The sequence below is a fragment of the Sinohyriopsis cumingii genome, chromosome 8 (assembly GCF_028554795.1).
Source record: "Sinohyriopsis cumingii isolate HCF-2022 chromosome 8, ASM2855479v2, whole genome shotgun sequence".
Taxonomy (NCBI): Eukaryota; Metazoa; Mollusca; class Bivalvia; order Unionida; family Unionidae; genus Sinohyriopsis; species Sinohyriopsis cumingii.
The window spans coordinates 59,093,905-59,121,183 of record NC_142968.1 but is presented as its reverse complement, the minus strand read 5'-3'; the positions used below and the strand labels follow the sequence as shown (position 1 = coordinate 59,121,183).

The following is a 27,279-nucleotide window of genomic DNA, read 5'->3' as shown; positions in this document are numbered from 1 at the left end:
GTAATTCATTCATTGCATTTTCCCTATTTTAATAGCTGCTATGTATAGTGTACTTTAGACTAATTCAGACTGATTTTTTTAACACAAGGGAGCAGTCATTTTAGTTAGCAGTGTGCTTAAATCATGTAAAATTTCCAAAAGTACAATATCCAAAAGAAATATCATCCACATTACATTAATGTAGCATAGAGGTATGCAAACATTCTCTCCACTGTGCATGTTTTAAATGCGAACTACTTCACCTTACATACATCACTCTCTCAAAAGTACATATTATCTGGTGAGAGCCACCTATAGAAGTGTCACTGACATTCTGTGATGTGAATTATCTTGGCCTACTTTTACATGAAGGAAAAAGGACACAAACTTATTTATTTTTTCCAGCAATCAGCCTATAAACATGCACAGAATAATAATTTGCTCTACACTTGTGTCCTATGGGCAAGGCAACCGATCCGGTGGCCTAGTGGTTAGAGCGTCTGCCTCGGATGTGGTAGGTCGTGAGTTCGCTTCCCAGCCGAGTCATACCAGAGACTTACACAAATGGTACTAACAGCTGCCTCGCTTGGCACTCAGCATTAAGAGGTTAGTGTTAGAACTGGTCGGCCTGGTGTCAGGATAATGTGACTGGGTGGGACATCATGCTACATGTCTACAACATGACGCCCCAGTACTAGACATCACTATAAACTGCCACACTGCAGACATTGTAGTGATATGACTGAAAAATTGTTAAAACTATGTTAAAAATCAAAATCACATCACATCACACATCCATTGGGCAAGGCACTTTATTCCAATTGCCTTGGCACAAATAACCAACATGTGTTGCTGTGCCATAAAGCACAAAACCAGGCCAAAACTTGATTAATTCCCATTTTGTAATTGTGGAAATGGGACCACCATAAAAAATGTCCCCCAGACAGCTGAGGTGATGATCTGCTCTATATTTTAATTGCAAATATGATCTCAGGATTTTGTTACTTGATCATATTTACAGCTTTTGTGGCATAAAAGAGTTAGTCGTCAAAAACCAAGAAGACCTGTTTCTTTTTAATCTACATCATAGTTATCGGAACATATATTACCTATTGTTCCTTAACTTTTTTCCTCGTTCACAGGTATACATCATTTTTGTAGTTTTGCATTTGACAATTTGACAAACGCCACTGTTGCATATACAAGGATTAGTGTGCAGAAAATGCTAGTCTGGTTTTGAACAAGGTAGAGAATGTCAAGTGCTGCATAGCAGGCACATTTGTTGGTAGTATGCAAACTTAATGATCTTGGCCAAGTACAAAAATTGCTCATTGCAGCACTACCTCGTTATAATGCAGCAGTTGGTGTCCATAACCATGATATGTATGGAGCCACTATATATATATATATATATATATATATATATATATATATATATATATATATATATATATATTTCTGAATAGCATAACATACAAAACTGGTATAGTGAAAACTATTAACTTTTTAAGGTGGCCATCTTGAAAGTCTTATTATCTCTATTCCTCCTAAATGGAAAGTTTAATGACATAGAGTTTTTCCAAACTATTCTCATCTTATGAAGTCTAGTTGGTTCAAATGAAACTTCTGCTAATTTGACTTCTAATACAGCTGCCATGGTGACATCTTAAATATCTCCATTTCTACTCATCCTGGATGATGTTCATATTGACGTAGGACAAGAATGATTCCAGCAATAAAATGGAGGGTAGAGCCATTCCTAGAATTGGGAATTTTTTGGTGTGAATCTTGTATTTTGGTAAATGTTTAACACATAATGATAGGCTTCTGGTTTCAAGCCATGTATCTTTCACCATTCTGTAAATTTTTGTGCATTTTTTCCCCTGATGTCGCTATATAGCAGATTAAACAATAATTTAAGGGTTTGTAGATCGTGTAAGCCAAGTAGAGTTATACAGTTTTGTTCTTGTTTTGTACATGTTGCATTTTTCTTTAGTATTAGTAATCATAGTAGAGTTGCACTTGTGTTTTTTTATTTACAATGCAAAAGTCCTTAATATGAGAATAAAGAAGTCCATAATATGGTACTCAAGAAATCCTTAATAGGAGACTAATGAAGTCCATAATATGGTACTCAAGAAATCCTTAATATGAGACTAATGAAGTCCATAATATGGTACTCAAGAAATCCTTAATATGAGACTAATGAAGTCCATAATATGGTACTCAAAAAATCCTTAATAGGAGACTAATGAAGTCCATAATATGGTACTCAAGAAATCCTTAATATGAGACTAATGAAGTCCATAATATGGTACTCAAGAAATCCTTAATATGAGACTAATGAAGTCTATAATGTGGTCCTTAAGAAGAAGCCCTTGATAGGAGACTAAATATATGCAGCATATGTGTGACAGAACCATGACATCAGACCAGCCAATTTACAAATCTTGATCAATAGATTGGATTCTAAACCATTAGATTTGTTATTGACATTTATTTTATATGTTTTGCGTAGATTGAAGAAAAAAAACAAGTGCAGTTCTCGCCTTATCTTTTCTCTTCATACTCAAGTAAAACAAGTTTGTATGTTGTTTTGAAAAAACTTTTTAACACAGATAACCAAAGTTCATTTATATCTGACCATCAGAGCTGGGTATATATGTTTCTATGCATATGTAAATGACCAAGTTAGATTTTTCTTGACATAGTAACAATTTTTCACATTTTTCTACATTTTTTATTTATACCAGGGGTGGGTGGGAGTGTGTTTGCAAGTATGCTAGTTTTATGTATACAAAATCTACTTGAATGAAATTATTTTTTCAGGTTTATCTCAGTCATGACAAGCCTTTCCTTACAACAGATCTTCCATCCAATGTTGAGCAGAGGCCCAGCATCAAGTACCTAAGAAAGAATTCTGTGGTATTCAGTAACAATGAGGAAGTTGAGATAGATGCCCTGGTTCTTTGCACTGGCTACAGGTATAACTTCCCTTTCCTCACAGAGGAGTGTAATTTGAGGCTTGAAGAAGAACGGATAACTCCACTGTATAAGCACCTTATTCATACACAGTTCCATACATTGTCTTTCATTGGCATTTGTAAGACCATCTGCCCTTTCCCATTATTCCATTGTCAGGTCAGGTTTGTCTTGTCAGTTCTTAATGGTTCATTGGTGCTCCCAAGTCGAGAGGAAATGGATCGTGATACAGAAAGGGACTATCAAGCTCGTCTTGAAGAAGGGCTGCCTCCTCGACATGCCCACACTATGGGGCCTCGTCAGTGGAACTACAATGATGATATATCTAGCTTAGCCAAGTTTGAACCAATTCCCAGAGTGGTGCGGGAACTTTATGATTATGTGCATGATTATCGGAAAAATCACCTTCCCATATACAAGGACATGGATTATGAGCTTATAGATGATAAAACGTTTAAGCCCATTCAGAGATGCAAATAGCTTACTAGTCCATCCAACACACACATGCACACAGACAGACAGATACACACCTGTTTTTGCTGTGTTTCATTCCCAGAGATCAACAAAGCTATTTTGTAAATCAATATTATTTCTGTAATCTGGTTAAAACTGTTAGATTTTGCACATTTTATTTTCACCCTTTTAAAACAAGTATTATAAAGCATTTATATCATTTTTCAGTTTAGTTAGCATCTTTGCACTTTGGTGGACACTGAACACATCAAATGTTGATACTGCTTGCAAATTGCGTTGAGGAAGTTACAGCTGTTGAAGTATTTGGTTCAAATGTAAAATGATGACAGTATCACATCAGACAGGGATCTAAGTTGATTTTTATCACTCTTAACCCAGTGTTAACACCACGATCATCCGAAAGTAATTGATGGTGCAACTTTATGGAGAGTGTTTTGAGGAAGAGATCATACACATTTTCTTCAGTAACTGATTTGCTTAGTGTTGTTGGCTGCTTCAGTTGCCATTGATGTTGAGTGTAAAGGATTGATCATGACAGGTGTTTGATTTGTGCTCATACAGGTAGTAGTCCTTTTTAACCATCGAAGCAACCATCTCTTGTTTTCATCATAGTTTCATTCTTTTTTGGTATTTATATGGGGTATTTTTAAGGTTAATCCACAAAAATAAATACCTACAAATATGCAAAATTGAGACCCATGATAATAAATACAATAGTAAGCGCTGGATCAGTTTCACTGTATTCAAAAAATGGAACTTGAAAAGACTTGGCCTTGTTTAAAAATTCTTAATTTTAGTTATCAGAAGATACAAGCTAATTGTGAATTTTCAAAACATAAAAGTTACATCATGCTAAGGCAATTAGAATAAATTGTCTTGCCTAAAGACACACAATGGTAGCTGATCCAGTTTATTCCAGCATTGAGAATTGAACTGATGCTATTCTAGTAAAAGTATAAAATCTTAATCACTTAGCTAATATGGCCCATGTAAGGCGCAAAATCTTAACCACTTAGCCAATGTGGCCCATGTATGGCACAAAGCCTTAACCACTTAGCTAATGTGGCTCATGTATGGCGCAAAATCCTGCTTTTGGTGTAAACATTTGGTTTACTTAACTGTTTCACTCATTTGCAAAAATCTCTTTGTCAGTAATCACCAGATTGTTTTAAATTGTGCACCCTAAATTAGAAAACAGTGCTTTTTACAGAAAGTGAGTGTTTCCTTCTTTAACGTATTTATCATTATGATGCAACTGGAGCAATAGGGATTAGCAAGGAACATGTTGCCTCCTTTTTAAATGAATAAATTTAAACTAATGAATCTTTTACAACAGTGGTAATTATTAGTCAGTCAATAGTTTAGTAAACAAATGAATATTAACGTCTGAATAATTTAGAACAGGAATGAATGTTAACATTGGAATAGTTAAAGGAGGAATCAATATTCACCTCTGAATAATTTAGAACAGGAATGATTATGAATCTCTGATTATCATTACACCCATATAATTCATTGCAAATAAACAACATCTAATAATGCGTACACAGTTGTCATTTTAAATGTTTTTTTTATATCTATCTATCTGTCTGTCTGTCTGTTTGTCAACAAATAGTTTATAGTGATGCTATAAACACCCAGACCTCTTAAACATGTACAGTTAGAGATTTACCAGTAACAGAATGCCTTTTACAATGGGTTTAACCTTGCATAATAAAGTCATTGGTGTAAAAAGTCGGCCAGTGTTACCTTCTTTTCCATGAAGTGTTTCCAGTTGCTGTGAGAAATAGCCTAACCAAATTCCATTAAGATTCAATTCCTGCAGCCAGCAACAAAACATGCTCTATTAATCAGACTATGGACAATGCAGTAGAGATGGGATAAGATATTGTCAGAGAGCTATTATTAAAACCTATTAAGTACAATATCTGCAAACATCTTTTGTTGAGCCTTTCTATTGCATATTGGGTTGGATTTTATGGAAAGTATCTGAAATATTTGTTTTTTGTTTTCAAACTTTACTCTTTGTTGATGCGCTCAACTCTTACTAGCATACAGACTTGTGATATTTTAGGTGTAAAGACCAAAACAAAACAGCAGGGTGAAAATTAAAATTGGCAATTCTAATAAAAGCTGCATTTTTCCAAAGACTCAGCAAGAATAATATTCAGTAAAGAGAACAAAACTTCCTGATAATTCTTATTAAGTTCTTTTCAGTAGTGGACCTCCCTCCTCTCCAATACCATAACCACACATTCCACACCATCACCATGGGTTGGGTTGAGGAAAGGAATGGTCAGTACTCTCATTTAGCTTGCTACCTGGTCTTTTCTTTTCAGTTATTAATCTGAATTGAAGAGTTTACACACACACACATACACACATATACAAACAAACAAGCATACATCATTCTGAAAAATAGGCTATACTAGTGTTGAACTATCATTAGCATATTTGGGACCATCATATCCCTTTGTCAAAGTTGAACTCTCACAAGGCAAACAAAGCTAAATGAAAGAACACATCAGTTCAGTTCAGTTTTGCCTGTCACCCCTGCAGGGGTATAGGCTGCCCACAAAAGATCTCCAGAGGCTTCTGTCCTGTGCCATCCCCTCGAGCTGACTCCAGGTGTGACCCAGCTTAGTGATGTCCACCTCAAGGTCGCGTCACCAGGTGTTTCTTGGTCGTCCCCTTCTCCGCTTGCCTTGAGGGTTCAACCTCAGTGCATGTCCTATCCAACCCCACTTTCTCTTCTTAATGTCGTCCTCTACCAGAAGCTGGGAGGTACTCTGCCACAGGTTGGTGTTGCTGATGGTGTCTGGCCAGCAGATCTGGAGAATTCTTTTTAGGCAGCTGTTGCTGAAGGTCTGAACTCTCTTTACGGTCGGCTTGGTGGTTCTCCAGGTCTCTGCTCCATACAGTAGGACTGACGTCACGTTGGATTTGAACAGTCTGATCTTGGTAGTCAAGGAAGTATATTTCGTTGGAGCTCCAGATGTTCTTGAGCTGTTTGAAAGCTCCTCTCACCTTTCCGATCCTTGCTTTGATGTCTGTATCTGTGCCACCCTGCTGGTTGATAATGCTGCCCAGGTACATGAAGGACTCCACCTCTTCCAGGTGACTTCCCTGCAGTGTGACTGGGTTGTTACTGACATAACTGATCTTGAGGATCTTAGTCTGTCTTTGTGGATGTTGAGGTCAACCTGTGCTGATATGGCTGCCAGGACGTTGTTCTGCTGGCATTCAACAAACATGTAAACTCAGAAAAAATTCTGCATAAAACTGTTGCTAAGTAAATTTCTACAGTCATTAACACTGGATTAAAGAGATCAAATATGTTATCACTATTCTCCTTGTTAAATACAGGTATGGAAGAAAATATTTCTTACATATAAACTCCATTTGGCCCAACCTTGTAAGTTGATGTTGCTGAGTAATGTGCAGAGGAACCTACATGTATGTGCTAGTGCTAGTACTCCATGGAATATACATGTATGAGATAGTGCTAGTACTCCATGGAACCGACACGTACATGCTAGTGCTAGTACTCCATGGAATCCCCATGTATGTGATAGTGCAAGTACTAAATAGATTCTACATGTACATGCTAGTGCTAGTACTCCATGGAATCTACATATATGTGATAGTGCTAGTACTCCATGGAATCTACATGCACATACTAGTTCTAGTACTCCATGGAATCTATATGTATGTGATAGCACTAGTACTCCATGGAATCTACATTATGTGATAGTCTAGTACTCCATGGAATCTACATGTACGTGTTAGTGCTGATACTCCATGGAATCTACATATACGTGCTAGTGCTGGTACTTCATAGAATCTACATGCATGTGCTAGTGCTGGTACTTCATAGAATCTACAAGTATGTGCTAGTGCTTGTACTCTATAAAACCTACATGTATGTGCTGGTGATGGTACTTCCATGGAATCTACATGTGCTAGTTCTAGTACTCCATGGAATCTACATGTGCTAGTGCTCCATGGAATATACATGTGCTAGTGCTAGTACTCCATGGAATCTACATGTGCTAATGCTAGTACTCCATGGAATCTACATGCATGTGTTAGTGCTGGTACTCCATAAAATCTACATGTATGTGCTAGTGCTGGTACTTTCTGAAACCTACATGTATGTGCTGGTGATGGTACTTCCATGGAATCTACATGTATGTACCAGTGCTAGTACTCCATGGAATCTACATGCATGCGCTAGTGCTGGTACTCCATAGAATATATGTGTGTTAATACTGATACTCTATAAAAACTACATGTGCGTGCTGGTAATGGTACTTACATGGAATCTACATATATGTGCTAGTGCTAGTACTTCATGGAATCTACATGTGCTAATGATGGTACTCCATGAACTCTAAATATATGACCTAGTGCTAGTACACCATTGAAACTACTTGTATGTGTTAGTGATGGTACATCCATGGAATCTACATGTATATGCTAGTGATGGCACTTTCTTAGAACCAACTTCTATATGCTTTTGATGGTATTTCCATGGAACCTACATGAACATGCTAGTGCAAGTACTCCATGGAGCCTATTTGTATGTGCTAGTGGTAGTACTCCATGGATCCTACTTGTATGTGCTAGTGATGGTACTCCATGAACCTATATACATGTGCTAGTACTGCTACACAATGGAACCAGCATTCATGTCATAGTGCGGTACTCCATGAACCTACATGTACGTGCTTGTGATGGTATACCATAGATATTACATGCATATGTTTGTGGTGGTGGTACACAATGATTCAACATACATTTGCTATTGTTGGTACTTCAAGAACCTAGATATATGTGCTAGTGATGGTACTGCATGAATCGACAGGCATTTGCTAGTGTTGGACTCTATGAACCTAGCTACATGTATATGCGCTAGTGATGGTACTTCCATTGAACCTGCTTGCATGTGCTATTAAAGGTACTCCATGAATCGACAGGCATTTGCTGGTGTTGGAAATCTATAAAACTAGCTATATGTGCTAGTGATGGTATTCCATGAATCGACAGGCATTTGCTAGTGTTGGAAATCTATAAACCTAGCTATATGTGCTAGTGATGGTACTCCATGAATCGACAGGCATTTGCTAGTGTTGGAAATCTATAAACTAGCTGTATGTGCTGGTGATGGTACTCCATGAATCGACAGGCATTTGCTAGTGTTGGAACTCTATAAAACTAGCTATATATGCTAGTGATGGTACTCCATGAATCGACAGGCATTTGCTGGTGTTGGAAATCTATAAAACTAGCTATATGTGCTGGTGGTGGTACTCCATGAATCGACAGGCATTTGCTAGTATTGGAACTCTATAAAACTAGCTATATGTGCCAGTGATAGTACTCCATGATTCAACAGGCTTTGCTAGCGTTGGAACTCAATGAAACTAGCTATATGTGCTAGTGATGGTACTCATCGAAAGTATGACTATGTACCAGAGGGAAGCCAATGCATGTGTATTTGAGTGAAAGGTATTTGTGCAAGCATGGACCGGCACTGAAAAATTGCTTATTTATCCGACCATTCAAATTGTGTACTCCCCTTGTCTCGAGCACATAGGAACATTGTCCAAATTTGAGCAACTTAATTTTGATTGGATGCAGTGGCTTCCTGCCGCATCCAATGAAATTCACAGACCTACAGCATAGAAATGTCTACTCGTTATGCCAAGGTGTAGATAGGGTTATCAGAACCTTGGCTAGCAAAGATCAGGAAAGGGATGTATGTCAATAATGTGATACGGCTATTTCATTCCTGACCAAACAAGTGCAAGGAGATCAAAAGACCATGTGGAAATAGCGACTCTGAAGGTCAGTAGAAGATCGTATTGATAAGTGGTTTAATTAACGAGTGTTGATGGATGAAGGACAGATGCAGTACAAAGAACTGTCAGAAGTCATTTAAGTCTGGGACCATCAGAAGCTCACTGTTAAAATGCCCATCAGAAGTTGTTTCAAAAGTTACCATCAGAAGTCCAGTTTCAAAAGTGACCATCAGAAGTTCACTGTTAAAAATGCCCACCAAAAGTTCAGTTTTAAAAGTGACCATCAAAAGTTCAGTATTAAAAGTGCCCATCTCCTAAGTAAGCTATATTCCACATATGATAGCAGTTGAATAGTAAAGTAAAAATGATGAAAAGATGAAAAGACAAAATTTGGATTTGTTGAAACGTTGACCAAGTAGTGGATAAGATTAGGAATGATAGGTTTAACAACGAAAATGAAAGAAGATATGAGATTAAGCATATGTATGTCTGTATTCATGTATAGGGTTTGTTGTTGTTTTGGGGATTTAACGCCACATTTCAGCACATAAAAGGCTGTACATGGCAGCCAGTAGAACTTGTGGCGGAAGAACCCAGTAAAAGCCTGGTAAGAACCACTAACCCACAGGAAGTTACTGGCAAGCTTTCTGCAATGACCACATCAGCTGAGCCCAAGACTCAAACCCACGCTGACAGACGAGATGGCAGTGATTTGCATAGTTGAGCGCTATAGACCACTCCACCACCCTGTATAGGGCTTAATGTAACTTAAAACATCTCTTGCTATACAGTCATGATAGTAAATTGTTCCAAGAACATAAAGGTAAAAGATGCACAAACTTTAGGTACATAAACCCTTCCCAAGAAACAAAAGGATAGTGTAACAGTACTAAATGTAAAAATGTTAAAATTCTTTAACAATGTGCAAACAAAAACACAAGGATAAAAAGAGATGATCAGGTAAGGTTATACAAACCACATTCTTTTAGAAACTGAGATTTTTTCAGGTGATGCATAGTCAGAAAACTTTTTTAGTGAGTTCACATTCAAATACTTCTGTAGCACAGGGTGGAAGTCAGTACACTCAAGATGAATGTGTTCCACTGTCACTGCTGGGCTTTACAAATCCACTTACCCAATGCCCAGGACTAGCTCGAATTCAGCTCAGGCAAGCTCATTTTTGCCCACAGGTAAATCCAAAGAGAGGTCACGTGCAGTTTGTAATGCTTTGTCTTCTGAAAGTTTTATATTCTGAGATCTCATAACAGTACATCCAATGTACATTAGTACTTTTATTTCAAGTTTATATATGTTCAGAGGCCATATGAAAGAAAGTTCATTAAGACTTGGAGGGACTTCAATCTGTCCATGGCTTTGGCATAGTGTTCATTCACTTTTACCAAGTACAGACTGTATTAATTTACTAAAATTAGTAACACACTATAACGTCTTTTTGTATGAGCAAGAAATACAGATTCACTTGCTTTTTGAGTCTTTTTTTTTTCTTCAAATGAGGCAACTCAGATTTATGTAGAGGATTGGAATTTATACTAACTACCTCCCTTGGATATTGTTCCATTGATGTATGTCACTTGCAACAATAGTAGAAATGCTTTTAAAATGAAATCACAATAATTCTTCAAATTTGCAAATGGCATGCAAAAAAAGAAAAGTTAGACTAATATTATTAAGATTGCTCAGATCTGTCTGTTTAGAGAGCATAAAGGATTGTATTCTTCCAGCTGATCTTAGTATAAATTAGTATAACTACAAGTTATTATCGTTTTAAATACCTTCATTATTTTATGTCTTTTATGCCATGATGAAAACCAACTTTTCATTGTCACTATCTCTTTGATCTGAATTTATTTCCTGCGTGATAATTAAAGTTGACAATGGCTGTTGGAGACTACTCCAGGCTTCATGTAGGAAAGTAATATAATTATTGATTACTGGGATCATTATGGTTATTTAATGTGTATAATTTGAAAGTGCAAATGGGGCAAGGTACTGTTACAGTTCAAAATTTGACATTTATAGCTTTTAGAACAATTTCATGATTAATTTATTTTTATGCAAATCTGTCCGATATATCTGTTTTTGTCAGGTTAGTCCTGCAAATTTATTGACGGGTTCAGCAACTGACAGCCCATTCAACATCACTGGCTGTACTTTGCATATCTCAAATATTGGAAGTACAGGAAATATTCTGTACATGGGTATAAAATATAACAAAAATGCCCCACAACACCGGTATTAATTGGAATAATAAACCATGTCAGCTAAGTTCTTGGATGATATAGTTACCTAAGGAAGCAAGGAGAAAGTAGATAGAGGAACTTATATACTTGGATGCCAGTGGTAATGTGTTAAAAATATATGGATGTGTCCCTTAAAATCCAGCAATGAAACAAACCTGAAATTTGGATCTATATTCTCATTGTCAGAGATAAGTAGGGATGAAAGCATATTTTAAAAGTAATGCCCTGCATGTTTATATAGCTAAGTCATAGGTGTTCATGTTATTGCATAGTCTACCAGTAATACATGTACTGTATGGTCAAGTGGTCCAAGGCACTCACCATAACAGATCAGTCTCATCTCGCCTCCATCCACATAGGTTAAAGTCTGGGTTCAAGCAGTACAGGTACATTGCATGTGGGAAGACCGCTCCGGTGGCCTAAGCAGTAAGAGCGTCCACCTCAGATGCAGGAGGTTGCTTTCTAACCCCGTTCAAGTCATTCCAAAGACTTATAAAAATGTTAGTAACAGCTGCCTCACTTGATGCTCAGCATTAAGAGGTTAGTGTTAAGACTGGTCGGCCTGGTGTCAGGATAATGTGACTGGATGGGACATGCTACATGTCTGCGGCATGATGCATCAGTGCTAGACATCACACTATAAACTGCCACACTGCAGACATCGTAGCGATATGACTGCAAATTGTTAAGGCTACATTAAAAATCAAAATCCCACACTCATGTGGGAAATTTTGCCAGTAGCTTCCCATGTGTTGGTGGTTCCTTCCAGGGTCTTCCCAGGCTCTTCCTCCACCAAATAAACAGCCAGTCATGTGCTAAATATGGTGTTGAACCCCAAAAACCACAAAACGTACTATATATGTATATTTAATTGTATTTAGTCTTTGCATTATTTACAGGCAAATTGTAAGCAACAATATGAGCCCCTGTGAATTCAATTAGGTACAAATGCATTTTATTCATTGACTGGTCACAGTCCAGGAGAGCTTACATGATAACCTGTTGACATCTTCTGTCTTTTACCACACATTTATTATTGCTCCTCTTCCTATACTACTTCAGAGTCTAGCTGAGGCTAAATGAAACTTGTGTTGCACAGGCATGAAAATATTATTGCTATTCCTCCTGAACGGATGGTTAAATCAGTGGGGTTTTCATTAAACGACTTCTTCTGTTTGCATCTAGTGTGGCCTGAATGAAAATAGTGCTAATACAATATAAAATTTTGCCATCACAGCATCCTTCTTGAAAATCTTATCGCTAATGCAAATGGATTGTCATATCCACCTCAAGATGGAGACCAATGATGTCTAGTTGATCCAGAATGAAAAAGGGTCCAATCTAACATATAATGACAACCATGTCTTTCTGAACGTCGAATTTAATATTTAAAAAAAGGATTCTTGAGGCTTGGGACACTGTAATAATGACTGTCATAAATCATTCCAGATGTATTTATAAAATTCAATAGTGAATCCATCACTTCCTCAACTTTTATCATTACCTGTGGTCTTTAGGTATTTTGAAGCTTCAGAAAGAGTTATTTCACCCTCATTGTTTTGGTTCATGATTTGTAAATTTAGGAACCTCAGATATTCCCAGTATACCATCTAGTTTTATTTGAGATCTTGTTTACTAAATAATGTATCATAGAACGTTTTCATCTCATTCAAAATGTTGAACTGATCAGTGATTATTTTCCCTAACTCATCTATCACTTTTAGTATTGTTTTGTTAACATCTTTTTTTCAAGCTTCACACTTATTTTGTTGTTTTTCTCCTTTTTCTATCCATTTACTTTTTGATCGAATAATCATCCCTTTTGAATTTTTCATTTCAAGCTTAATTTTCAAATCTTCACGCACCTCCAAACTCAATATATTTAAATTTGTTTTTATTTTTTGTCTCCAAAAGTTCTATTTCCACAATTTTTTTGCCCCCACTATTTTCTTTGAGAAGAATGTTCCATTGTGATGGTGCAGATTTCTAACAGAAGAATTTAGAAGAATAATTTATCATCCATATCATTATTACGATTGTTATTATTGTTGCTGTTGTTGTTACCTTTAATATCAGTAATAGAAGTATTAACAGCTTTCACCAGAATACTGATTATGACATCTAGTTCGTCTTGAATGAAAATGGTGCTTTGGTGCTTGTATGACCTTAAATATGTTAGCTACATTGAACACATTCAAAATCTGAATGGATGACCATATCAGTATGTCATTTTCACCAAAAGTCTTGAATGGAGTCTAGTTTGACCTAAAATAAATGGTACCCATCTTTTCATCCAGTATGGCTGTCACAGTGCCTAATTTAAAAATCTCAAAAATATCAGAGATGGCTTCAACACCTAGCTGTCAAAAAGGATAAATGGTCCTATCTTAATTCCATCTTAATTCTTGTCAGACAGTAGAGTGTTCATCCCTTTGAGGGACTCTTGTGTTTTTGTTTGTTTTAATGAAACTTTTAACACAATGGCTATATCATGCTAAGGAAATGGTAATAAAGTGCCTTACCCAAGGACACACATGCTAGCCTGGGCAATCATCAAACATGAGACATTTGGATCATTAATCTGATGCTCTACCACCAAAGCTACCTCAGCTTCCCAAGAAGAAATGTACTTCATTCAATTGCTAGTGATGGTACCCAATGAAACTAGATGCATTTGCTAGTGGTGGTACCCAATAAAACAAGATGCATGTGCTAGTGGTGGTACCCAGTGAAACTAGATGCATGTGCTAGTGGTGGTACCCAATGAAACTAGACACATGTGCTAGTGTTGGTACCCAATGAAACTAGACACATGTGCTAGTGGTGGTACCCAATGAAACTAGGCACGTGCTAGTGGTGGTACCCAATGAAACTAGACATATGTGCTAGTGGTATTTCTCAATGAAACTATATGCATGTGCTAGTGGTGGTACCCAATGAAACTAGACACGTGCTAGTGGTGGTACCCAATGAAACTAGACGAATGTGCTAGTGGTGGTACCCAATGAAACTAGATGCATGTGCTAGTGGTGGTACCCAATGAAACTAGATGCATTTGCTAGTGATGGTACTTAACAAATCTAGATTAATATGCTAGTGGTGGTACACTCAATGAACCTAGATTAATATGCTAGTGGTGGTACACTCAGTGAACATAGATTAATGTGCTAGTGGTGGTACACTCAATGAATCTAGATGCATGCACTAGTGGTGATAATGAATCTAGATCCATGTGCTAGTAGTGGTACTCAATCAACTTAGATGCATGTGCTAGTGGTGGTACTCAATCAACATAGATGCATGTTCTAGTGTTTGTACTCAATCAACATAGACGCATGCTAGTGGTGGTGCTCAGTGAGTGGCAGTACTAAAAATATAATATTTTAATAATAACCTCAATATAATTTGTATCTACTAATCTACCCGTAATGGTTATACAATATTTATGTTGCGTAAGTTGGAGCAAGAAAAAAATTTCAACCTGTATGCAAGTCAAAACATTTTTTATGACAGCCTCTCCCTTTGAAAAAGGCCAGTCCCTAAAGTATTTAGAGGAATGCAATGAAACTTAACATATATACTCATCCCGAGGTCTGAACACCCAATATAGCCACCACAATGGCTGTCTTGAAAATTCTGTCACTACTCAAGAAGAATGGATTGTCATACCAACATGGAATTTTCGTGAAAAGACTTCTTATAATGTCTAGTTGGTCATAAATGAAAATGGTGCCAATCCAACATCCAGCCATCTTGAAAATCTTTTTATCAGTACTTATTTTAAACAGAAAGTCATATTGACATTGGCTTTTCACCAGAAAATGTCTTATATTTAATTGGTCCTGAATAAACACAGTGCCTATCAGACATCAAATATGGTTGCCATGGCAGCCATCATCTTTTTATTGTTACTCATCCTATACGAAAGTCCTATCAACATGTGGCTTTTGCTGGACAACTTGATATCTAGTTGGTTCTAAATGAAAATGATTCCCATTTGACATCCAACATGGTCACTATGTTGCCATTTTTAAAATCTTGTTATCACTACTGCTCCCAAACAGAGAGTTATACCAACAAAGGTTTTTCATCTAAAGACTTCTTATATATATTGTTGGTTCTAAATCAAAATGGTTGCAATCTTTCATAAAATATGGACACTATATGATGGCCATCTTGAAATTCTTGTTAATGGATGGTCATATTGTCATGGAGTTTTCACCAAAATGTTTTAACATGTCTAATTGGTTCTAGATGAAAACAGTGCCCATTCCGTATTGGTAATGGCTACCACAGGAGTGACCAATTTGAAAAATCCTGCTATCGTTTGAAAATATTGGAGATATTTTGAAATTTCAGGGGTTGAAAGGAAGAAACAGTCCATCTTTGATTAATGGAAATTATTTTAGGTCAGTGGATAATCATTCCCTTTAGACAAACGGTTATTTTTGTTATGGTCATAAGATTAAGTCAGTATACTACATTATGATAAAGTGTTGGCTACCGACTACAATATCCAACTCCAGACATAAAATTCCAGACTCCAGCACAAAACTAAACACGGAATGGAAATGGTGGCAGACATCAAAGGAATTATAATATAGGGACATGGTGTATCCCACAAACTGCTGTAATGAATGATACGTTACAAGAAGCACCTGTTGAATACAGAAATATCAGAGACCCTCCTATAGAATGTTTATAAATGCTTTAAAATAAAAAGAACTTCAGACTACAAAGCTTGATTTTGAAATGAAAGGTGTAGATCTATGTTTCCTTCCACTTTGGCGGGTAATGTTTGGACCAGTAATAATTTATGTACTTAATTGAAAGTTTTTTTTAAAAGTATTACAAAAGAAGTTATATTTTTTAAAAATCAAGATAAAATCTCAATTTTTTCACTGTATTAATAAAATTACATACATGTATCAACATCAGATAAGTTTTATGTCGAAAACATTAATATTCACCAATATTTTTTAAGATAGTGAAAAATATTTTAAAACACAATCACAGCAATTTATGGACTATACATACAATGTTGTGGCTGGTTGAAAAATTGTTGCAAATAATTTAACAGTAATAGATAGATGGTATGTGCAAATTCTGTACCAACAATATTTATGTAAAATGGATCATAATGTTCAACAAGAACTTCTTGTACTTTTCATAATGCAAGTATCTGAATATAAAACTCCAAAATTTCAATTTTCATACATGTAATTATATTAATTTAAATATTTACTTAATGTGTAACTCTTCAATGAGAATAGTTTCTTTTTAAAAATTGTCAAAATTATTTTTTAAATTTATTGAAGCATGTGTGATCTGGATTTTTAAGTTTTAACAATTTTCCAACCATATCGCTATGAAGTCTTCAGTGTGACATTTTATTGTGATGTCTAGTACTGGCCCTGGTGCATCATACAGACAGGTATCATCATGTCCCACCCAGGCACATTATCCTGACACCAGTCCAACCAGTCCTAACACTAAACACTTAGTTCTGAGCACCATGCAAGACAGCTACAGATACCATTTTTATAAGTCTTTGGTATGACTAGGCCAAGGTTTGAACCTGCAACTTCCAGCATTTGAGGCGATGCTCTACCCACTTAGGCACCAGAGCAGTGTACTGAAGTCCTAATATTGAAATGTTTTAATGATTTCAAGTTTGAGTCCCAACGAAAAATCCAGGCAATGACGTATGCTGTAGCCTGTACTGTGTCGACGTCTACATTTCCTTGTACAAACACAATAATTTATCCTCTGGTCTTGGAAATCAAACAGAATTTTCAATAAATGTCCTTGTTCAAGAATTCTGTATGAATGCAATAATATTTCCAGAGAAACTAATTATTCTTTTTAGAGTCCATAAAAGAGTTTTATTCATTTATTTATTGGTTTGAAAACAAGACAAATGAAGGACAAAGAAATAAAATGTACACAATTATTTTTTTACACACTTATATTATAGCTGGTTATATTAAAACATTACTTAATGAGGGAAGTGCAAATAAAAATAATTTTATGTTTGCATATACGTCAGGAATTACTATGTGTTTCTAAGCAGATCTCGGTGCTTTGTCCGAAAACAACATGGAAGCAGCAGGGTACAATGACATCATGGCCTAGTTTTAGCACGAGGTAGATTTTAGTAGAAAAGTCTTTCAGATTTTACTTAATTTATAAATCACAATGCATGATCATTTCAATTGTCAGAGTAGTGTTAAGTGTGATTCATGTTTAAAACCAATTTAGGTAGCAATTACATGTAGCCATCAGTATTATCAGCAGAGCCCAACAAAAATATATTTCAGGACTGGTTGATGGAGTTTTACTTTGTGAAGCAGCCCAGCAAAATAAAAATGTGGGGGACAGGCAATTAATCCTTTGCACATACTACAAAAAAACATAATTTCAACTCCATAATTTAACAGTGAAAGAGACATTTTTAGTGACATTATATTTGTCACTTTGTATCATTTAATTACAAACTTATCCAATGTAGGGAAATGGTGCCAGGGTCCAGCTTCGTAAATTGTCCCCAGGCAAATTTCTTAACTTAAGGCTAAATTCAGCCAATGTGGGTATGTGAGAAAGCTTGTCAGTAGCTTCTCGTGGGTCGGTGGTTCTTTCTGGGGTTTTCCCGGGTTCTTCCTCCACCTTAATACTGGCCGCCATATATAGCTTGTCCTGTGCTGAAAAATGGCGTTAAACTCCACAACAACAACAACAACTTAAGGCTATGGTGTGACTTTTCAGCTAATTGTTTACTATTTAAGGCAATGGATATATCTGTGAACTATGTGTTTTGGGCCTGTGTTGTTCTTGAAATTGATGTCAGGCATGTACACTGTCCATAGTTACTTTGCAGTATGTAAATAGTGAAATATCACTAGTCGGCTAGGAAGAAGAGCTAGCCTCCCATAGCAATAAACACATGGATTTGGGGCAAGTAAAACTTTAACAAAAACACACTTTACAAAATTACAAACTTTATAGTTACAACAATGAAAGCATGCGGTCAAGTTATAATAATAGACAAAAAGTGATAAATTCTACCATAAGGAAAAGTACAGATAAGGACGTTATGGGGCTATGTCACATGGCGCTACACGAAGTGAACAGGCCCATAAAAGAATCAGGAAAAGGAACCCTTATGGCTTGGACTTTTATACAATATTACAGTTTTAAATATTACCCTTTACTACCTTTCATTTCTCATTACTAACAATAGTACAGATCTACTGTACAAACCACCCCAAAAGGGAAGACAATTTTCATATAGATTCATTCTGGCTCTTTGGCGTAACTTTCAAATACAAGATAGACCTGTTCGAGATGGGAGACATACAAAAAATAAAGAAAGTATAAACCCCACCTCGAGCACAGTTGAATCTTAATTTTATACGAGTGATACATTTAATACACACATATAAACCAATAAGGTTTAAAAATTATACATATAAAGAACACTCCTCGCCAAATTTCAAAATTAAATGGACACTCCCGGTGTAAGGTCTCACTGAATAGTTTCGTATTTTGACACCCCCTAATTTTTAAGGTAGAAGGCATGAACCTAATTATCACAAGCCTAGCATTTATAAATTCACACATAAGCTAAATCTATAATGTGGTTCAGATTTACTTTGAGTTAGGCTTGGAAATAGGTTGGCTTGTTGGTGACTGCCTGTCACAGTTAGATTTGCATTGGAGATCAAATGCGTAACTTGGGCTGCAAATGAGCTGTCGACTTGGCTTACGTATTTATATGTGTCTGCTACAGAGGTAAATTTCTAAAAATCTAGGTGGTTGAGGGGTGATGAAAAGTATGCTAATTTGTTATAGTACTAGTGAACTTTATTCATGCATAAGGTACATACTGATTCTTTTAGCTGCCTTGTCACAGGAAAATATTCAAAATAGCTATTTCTTGTCAAAAATGAATGTAACATTTAGGGGTTGGTGGCAGTGTTGGTTCAGGATAAAAACCAGTTGCATCAGGAATTAACCTGATTACTGCAGTCAAAATCTCACATGTATGCTTTCTACAAAAATCATTAATTTGTTTTTATTTGTATCTTCAGTGTAAAATTATTCTCATTTTTCTGTAATTGGCCATCGTCGGATGAAAATTCACCAGATAAACTGTCCAGTGAGACCTAAACATAAACACGGGGAAAAGATAAGACAACTGGGTTAGATCTGGCATACTTTGCTGTCCCAACGTGGAAACAAAAATAGCACCCAAAACATATAGCACACATATATAGCAAACATGGCACGTAGGTGACCCTAGCAAGGTCGACAGACTTACTAGGGAAGAGATTCCGAGAGGATAATAGAAATCATTATCGGATGATCAACCCTATAAACACACTAGGGAAACTTAGAAATACCCCACTCCAAATTTCTAAACCAAAAGTTTTTTTTTTAAAAAACTTTTAAAAACAACACAAACAACACACCTTCGGAGGTAACAAACACACATAAATCTTTTATAAGCTTTGGCTAAGTAGCTGGGGCTGGGCATCTGTCTGGTGCCCCCCTCCACAAAGTAAACGATCTCAAAAACGGCTTGGACAACAACTATTTTCAACTGCATCAGCTTGTTTAGTAAGCACTGTTTAGCCAAATTGTCATCCAGGAAAAAGGCTTGTGTTTGCAACGTGAGCATCACAGGGTGTCAAAAATGACCTTCAGACATGAAAATTGCAGGTATAAATTTGGGATTGGTGTGCATAAACTTCTGCTATGAACTGCCATTGACTTCTTTGTTCAAGTAGATAATATTCTTATACTTTGTTTTAATATAGGTATCCCAAAATATGGACCTTTTTGACCTCACTTGTGTATAAAACAGTATTTGATTTTTTTAAATGATTTTTAAACTAGCTCGCTGATTTGTGGCATTAAATTTGTACATAAAAACTGGCCCCTGCCCCCTAAAGGATGTTTCGGTTCGTTCTGGTATTGGCACTTCCAGAAATCCTATTTATCACCGAAAGTATAAAAATATTTCCGGAGCGTTTTCCGTAAAACATCGATAAATTCACAAATTATCTTCATTTTCTTCTCAGTGAGTTAAAATATACATTTTTTAAGCACATTTCTGAGTTATTAGCGAAAAATGAACATTCTTGTATATAGCGTGTATTATAATGTATTGTATAGCAGACATTTAAATCTTCAGTAGAACATTGCTTTCCAACCGATAGTTGTTGCAGCTACGGGACCAACCATTTAATATTACAGTGTGTGTGTGTGTGTGTGTGTGCGTGTGTGTGTGTGGTTGCTTAAATAAACTTTCCAGTCTCCAAGAAACTTGGGGAAAAAAATACTCTTGCTCAGATTTGCAGGGGCAAAAGAGAATTTTTACCTTCATATTAGTTAGGGGAACAAATTGTCTTGAGCTGTAAGAATAATAAAAGACCTTGATGCAATTTGTAATCAAAACCCCAGTTCTTTTCATAAATATATATGGTTGGCCCCTACCTCCAAAGTTTGTTTATGATAAAGGACCGACTTTTCTAGAGTAGGTGTATGTTTGAGATTCTTTTTAATAATAATACAATATTATTCTTCCTCTGAGTTGTGTAAACACAGGGCTATTTATATCGATTACATTTATCGAAAGAAATAAGCCTTCGTGGGGTAAAATCAAATATAAAATGTCCTGATTGAAAAGAAAAGTGCAGACCCTTTCCATTATTGCCACCCCTGAAAATTAAATGGTATGGTCCTATGCTAAGCTAGGTGTTCAGCCTGAGGGCATATTTACCCCAGCTGTACATCCGATCTCAAAATCTAGCACACGCTGAGAACCCCATTATGCATGTCACAGAGAACCGGATAATACTCGGCTGTACTGTGGGGTTTACACTTCTCTTTTGTACACTGCCGTGATATTATTAAAATGCTTAGGGCAGTAAAAGGTTTACAAAATCACAAAGACAAGAACTCTTTATTTCAGACTGCGTTGTCCATTCGTTTAAATGTCTTTCAAAACATAAAAATGTATTGGTGTCTTATGTACAAATAATTTATGTGTCTGATTTGGCCATTGCCATTATGAGCCCTAGGCCATTACACCATGAGTTTTGACCATATGATTTCCCATGAGCACTGCTGAAATTAATTTTAATTTATAGAAATACCTAGACCACAGTAATGTGATTACAAATAGGTCAAAAAATTATAAACTGCCACTTAAACAAGCAATGTAATCTCATTTTTTAAGTTTCTGAAACCTCATCAGAAACCAAGTCGAAAACATTTCCACGCCATCCTCATATACCTAAATGAAGACACGATGCCAAGTTTTTCTTTCTGACATCACCAGTAATGGAAAAGGGCCAAGAAAATCTTCGCTCGTCAAGGTACCGATAACCCTATCTGCACATGGTTATTGGAACCTTGGTTAGCGAATATGGGCCAAGAACGTTGTTGTTAGTGTAATGAATGCACATGGACGAGTAACCCCGACAGCACGACTTGGTGTTTAGGGCGCTGATTCAAAACTAAACCTTGATCTTTGGACAACTAAATAATAATAATAAAAAATCCTTTTCTAGTTGTAGCTCATTAACTACTGATACTTATTTGTAATTCGAACAATAATATAGGTTCCCATAACAATTACGGTATAAATAATTATCTACAATGGATAGTTACTGTTGGGCTCATTAGAAAACTACCATAATATATGGTGTACTGACCAGAGACACGTGTTAATCGCAAGTCACGTCAGCAACCAATGTGGTTTCATCTTCGCTAGCCAAGGTTTCGATATGTTAACCCTGTAGATAAGGCTAACATTGGAATCTGCTAGCGAAGATGTTTGGACAGAGAATCAAAGGCTATAAGCACATGTGCTTTATTAATAATTGTTTCAAAATACTTTGTAAATCTTGGGAATTGCCAAATTTGCAGTAGTTTTTAAAAATAATATTGCAATGTACATTGTTTTATCTTTGGCTGCTTCGAATGGGGTTATTATTAAATAATTATGATTATATAACTCGTTTAAAGTGATTTCATATTTAAAACTATAAATATGGAGTGAAATAAACATACAATGTACCGAGGTAGGAGAGGTTAAAGTAGGGATATCAGGCCGTACTTAGGAATACCTGGCAGGTATTCTGCCCTTTCCAACAGAAGTTGGTTTTGCTGTTACACCCAGGTGTGAAAATTCGCACCTAGTCCGAGACATATCCCTGGGTTGTTTCCATTTCCCGTGTTATTTAATTCCCTGTTCCACTATCCACATTAATACATCAATATACCCGTTTGTTAATTAAGTTGCGTTACTTGATAATGCTTATCTGAGTTATCCTTGAATGTCGCCCTTCAGTGTAAATATATTAAATCTGACATATGCATAACAGTATTATCGATTGTAGGACAGAGCATCACAATTCTGATTTTCACACATGATAAAAGGTCACCGAACATAATGTCACAATTAATGTTAATGAATTTATGAAAACGACGTAGATCAACAAGCTACAGTATGATTATATAATTTACAAGACATCTTGCTACATAAATTAGGACCATGATTATCATAGTCCCTTCCTACTTTCTTTATTTAACAACATTTAATATTCAATTTGCTTAAATGTTTTGAAAACAATTAAAAATTTACATTTACTGATACAATATGTGAAACATTTTCATTTTTTTTTTTTGTTCTTTCGTGTTTGTTGTATTATATTAACATAAAAATGCCTCTGCATCAATTGTTTAGTTTACGTAATATGTAGCCATCATAACAAAGCTCGAACCACTCGTGTTGCATACGAGGATCTCCACTCAATAATTATTTATTTGTCCTACTAAATCTAGTTTTTAAATTTAGACATTTTTACCTGCTAAATTCTTGTCAAAGCCACCCTTTTTTTGGTACAATATTATAGAGTCAAAACGGACCGGTACCGAAAGGGCCCTCAACCAAAACGGACTACTGCTTAGTCACATCGCTGCAATGGCTGCAGTGTGGCAGTTTATACCGATGTCTAGCACTGGGTGCATCATGTCGCAGAAATGTAGCATCATGTCCCACAGTCACGTTATCCTGACACCAGGCCGGCCAATCCTAACACTAACCTCTTAATTCTGAGCGCCAAGCGAGGCAGCTGCTAGTACCATTTTTATAAGTCTTTGATATGACTCGGCCGGTGTTCGTACCCGCGACCTCCCATCCGAGGCGGACGATCTAAGCATTATTCCACCAGAGCGGTCTTTTTGGTCATTGTAAGAGATCATTTGGCCACGTGACTTCAAATGAGCTAAACCGAAACTAAACATTGTAATTAATACTAACTGCTAGGAGTGCCGTAAGTACGTTATTGTAATCACAGATAGGTCAAAATAGTTATTCAAATGCCATAAGAACAAAACAAAAAGAAAGAAAAGATTTTTGTTAGTTTCCAAAACATCAGTAAAAACTGACCAGTGTAAAACAATCCATATTCGTGTATGAATTGGCCCCTTCAAAATATACTCATAAAATTGAGGTTACTCACCTTATCACCATTGTTGGACTGCATTAGTACTACGCGTTGCCATGTACACTTTACAGAGATTGTTTCAGAAAATATTTGGACTGGATCATACAAGCTGTTGTCCATTTGAACGTTGGTTAAGTGGAATGCTGGAAAGAATTTTTAGTAGAAGTGTTCTTATGAAGTCTTGTTGTTCGTAAATGAAAGAAACAAATGCCTTTCTGAAATCCAATATGGCTGCTACAGCAGCCATCTTGAAAATCTTGTTATCGGAACATCGCTTTTACCTTTTACGGAAGGTCGTGTAAACATGAGGTTTTTCACCAGATAACTTGCCATATCTAACTGTTCATAAAATGAAAATGCTGCCGATATGACTTACAACCTAGCTGCCACTGTAACCATATTGAAAATATTGTTATTGATCCTCTGCTGAAAGTATGGTCATACCAACGTGGGGTATGTCTAGTTGATCATAATACACTTAGGATTAACTAGACATACCCCTCGGTGATATGACCATACTTTCAGCAGGAGGATCATTAACAATATTTTCAATGGTGCCGACCTGACATATTTTTGCTACTATGAAATGGTACTGATCTGCAGAGCGGCCAGTTTTAAAATATAGTTATCGCAGAAGATTTTAAAAGTAGTTTCAACACCCAGCAGTTGAAAAAATAAATTGTGATATCCTGGATTCCTTTAGATTATTTTCAGCCAGTAGAGCATCAGTCTCTTCTATGGGCTCTTGTTTATTTAAATTTTAGACACTAGCAATAAATAAATAAGTTGTTCTAGTGACAGCTTAATAAGTATTTTACCTATTAGCAATTACTCTACTGCAATCTGGTTACTCTTTTCAGTTAGAATGAATTACTATATTTAGATTCTTATATGGTCATTAGATATGGCCTAAAAAAAAATGGTTAAACTACCAATATCGATACACAACACTTGTGCAAGAAATGCGACTTCGATCTTTCAAAAAAATTTCATTTAGACGAAGCTGCTTGGTCAAATTTCATTAAAACTTGGAACGAAGACAAATTATATTTTGAAACAAGACATTAAATGATTGATTTAAGAGCGATGTCAAAATTAATAGCTCTGAGAAATGGTGTAAGTTAATATTTGTGTTATCGGTCTCATGGAAAGAGTGTCTTCTAGGGAAATCATATTATTTTTGCCATTGGCTGAATGTTGTACCTGTTTGCAACAAGTCCTATTGAAACCTTTCAGTTATTTTTGTGTCTAATGCCTATTGTTTATCTGCCAGATAAGGCTGGACAATATTGTTTGAGCCAATTACACGTGTTTATACCTTAATTAATTACCTGTTCGCTTTCTCACATGGACACCTGGTCTTTCGCTAATTACTTGAGCAATCTAATAGATATAGATTCATTAAATTTAACTGAGACTGAAGTTCGTTCATAGCAGAATATGTGTACTATCAGTGCTAGATAATGTAGCTTTTACAGAAGCTTTCACGCAGATGCGGGCTGAGCCCTCGGTCCCACCCCCTTTATCCCTGGGACATGGTAACTCTATAAATAAATAAATTTTATGTACTGTTAAAATTTAAACCTTTTTGGAAACTCGGTTAAATAGTCTCTAACACTCAGGTTTTCAAATTTTAAAATAAATACTTCACTAATATCTGTAGTTAAAAAAAAATTCTCCTTCCTTCTCCAGTTTAAAGATGGATGGGACAGGGTACCCGTATGGGGAAAGTAAGAGGTACTGACGTCATGAGGCTATGTCATATGGCGCCACGCGAAGAGGACAGGCCCATAAAAGAGCCTAAGAAAAACACCCCATATGGAACACTAGCACACACGCAAACATAAACACAGGGTTTAGGTATTAGAATCTAGCACTCCATTTTTTCTCTAACAACTATACAGCTCCCGTACTGTATAGTCAAATCTAAACCCATTTGGAAACTTTGGCCAATAATCTAAATTAAAGAGGAGGCCAAACTCGAGTCGGGAGAAATACAAATAAATAAATAAAGTATGGACCCTCACTCGAGTACATCCCACCTCATTTTAAGAAATAAATCATGCGAGGAGCGACACACATAACCACGCACACAGAACAATAGGCTTTCTTTTTGGTAATCATACATAGTACACCGCTCACTCGTCCAAATTCAAAATTTTAAATAAAGTAAATTTTCTATTAATATCAAAGAAATGTTACAGAGAAAACGGGGGAAATTTGACTAGTATTGCTGTCCCAACATGAAAACTATAGCACTCGCACAATATAGCAAATACACACATAGCAAATACGGGATTTAGGAGACCTCTAGCAAAGGTCACAAAAAGATCTAGGGGTGGGAATTCCAGTAAGGTGAAGGAAACCTGGCTCGGATGAACAGCCCTATAAAAAACACTAGGAAAATTATAAATACCCCATAAAAAATTGAATCAAATAAATTTTTGATCGAAATCCTTTTATTAAAATAAACAAACAACACACCTTTGGGGGACACACATACACGTAAAACATATTTTCCTTTTTTTTTCTGGCAATTTTGGGGGGGGGGGTCTGTCTGGTGCCCCACACAAAAATGAACATAACAGGACTAAAATTGTATAGCTGAACTATAATTAAACCAATTTGTTTGTTTTGAAAGTTTTACATTTTTCTGACAGTTTTCGTATTTATAATATGTGTAAGTTTCAAGAGTTTTGGTATGTCAAACACTTTTGGGTCTACGTTCAAAACTTTAACAACAACAACAATAATAATAGTAATAATAATAATAATAATAATAATAATAACATGACTACATATATGACTACATATTTTGGTTCGTCATTGTTTCAACAAATGTTTTAAAAGGGACTCCATCTTAGTTCAGATTTAGAGAAAACCGAAAAGGATGGGTTAATATGAAGACACCAACTGATAACAGTTTAAAAAGATAAACATACGGAACTGACAATTATAATGGCAACTTACGGTCTGAAATTATAGACAAATTAAACCAAAAACATGTTGCATATTATTAACATTTCATGTAATTGCGCGTGTGTGTGTGTGTGTGTGTGTTTTCTTGCCGTCATTATTATTAATTCCTTAAAGCACCATTCACCATGCCAGTCTCAAAATGCCAAAATATAAAATAAAAGTATTCTGGTAATTATCTAGATGTATATACTTTAAAGTTTTATATACAGTTTTATATGTATAACGAGCTCTTCTTTGTTACTAGATTCAAAACAGTAATTTTCTGATTCTCTACCCAGGCTG

General features: G+C 36.0%; 1 protein-coding gene across 8 annotated transcripts in view; it reads left to right on the top strand.

The window, feature by feature from the left end:
- Positions 1-4,980, top strand: part of LOC149793622 (uncharacterized) — a 40,411-nt gene extending 35,431 nt beyond the window's left edge. For 7 of the 8 annotated variants that reach the window (XM_089967596.1, XM_089967595.1, XM_089967594.1 and 4 more), the window contains exon 6: positions 2,809-4,980. In XM_089967596.1, coding sequence (XP_089823722.1) covers positions 2,809-3,441 — 633 coding nt within the window. In that variant the 3' untranslated portion in view covers positions 3,442-4,980. The remainder of the gene's footprint in view (positions 1-2,808) is intronic. The other variant, XM_089967601.1, reaches the window with a different exon arrangement.
- Positions 4,981-27,279: the final 22,299 nt, after the last annotated feature.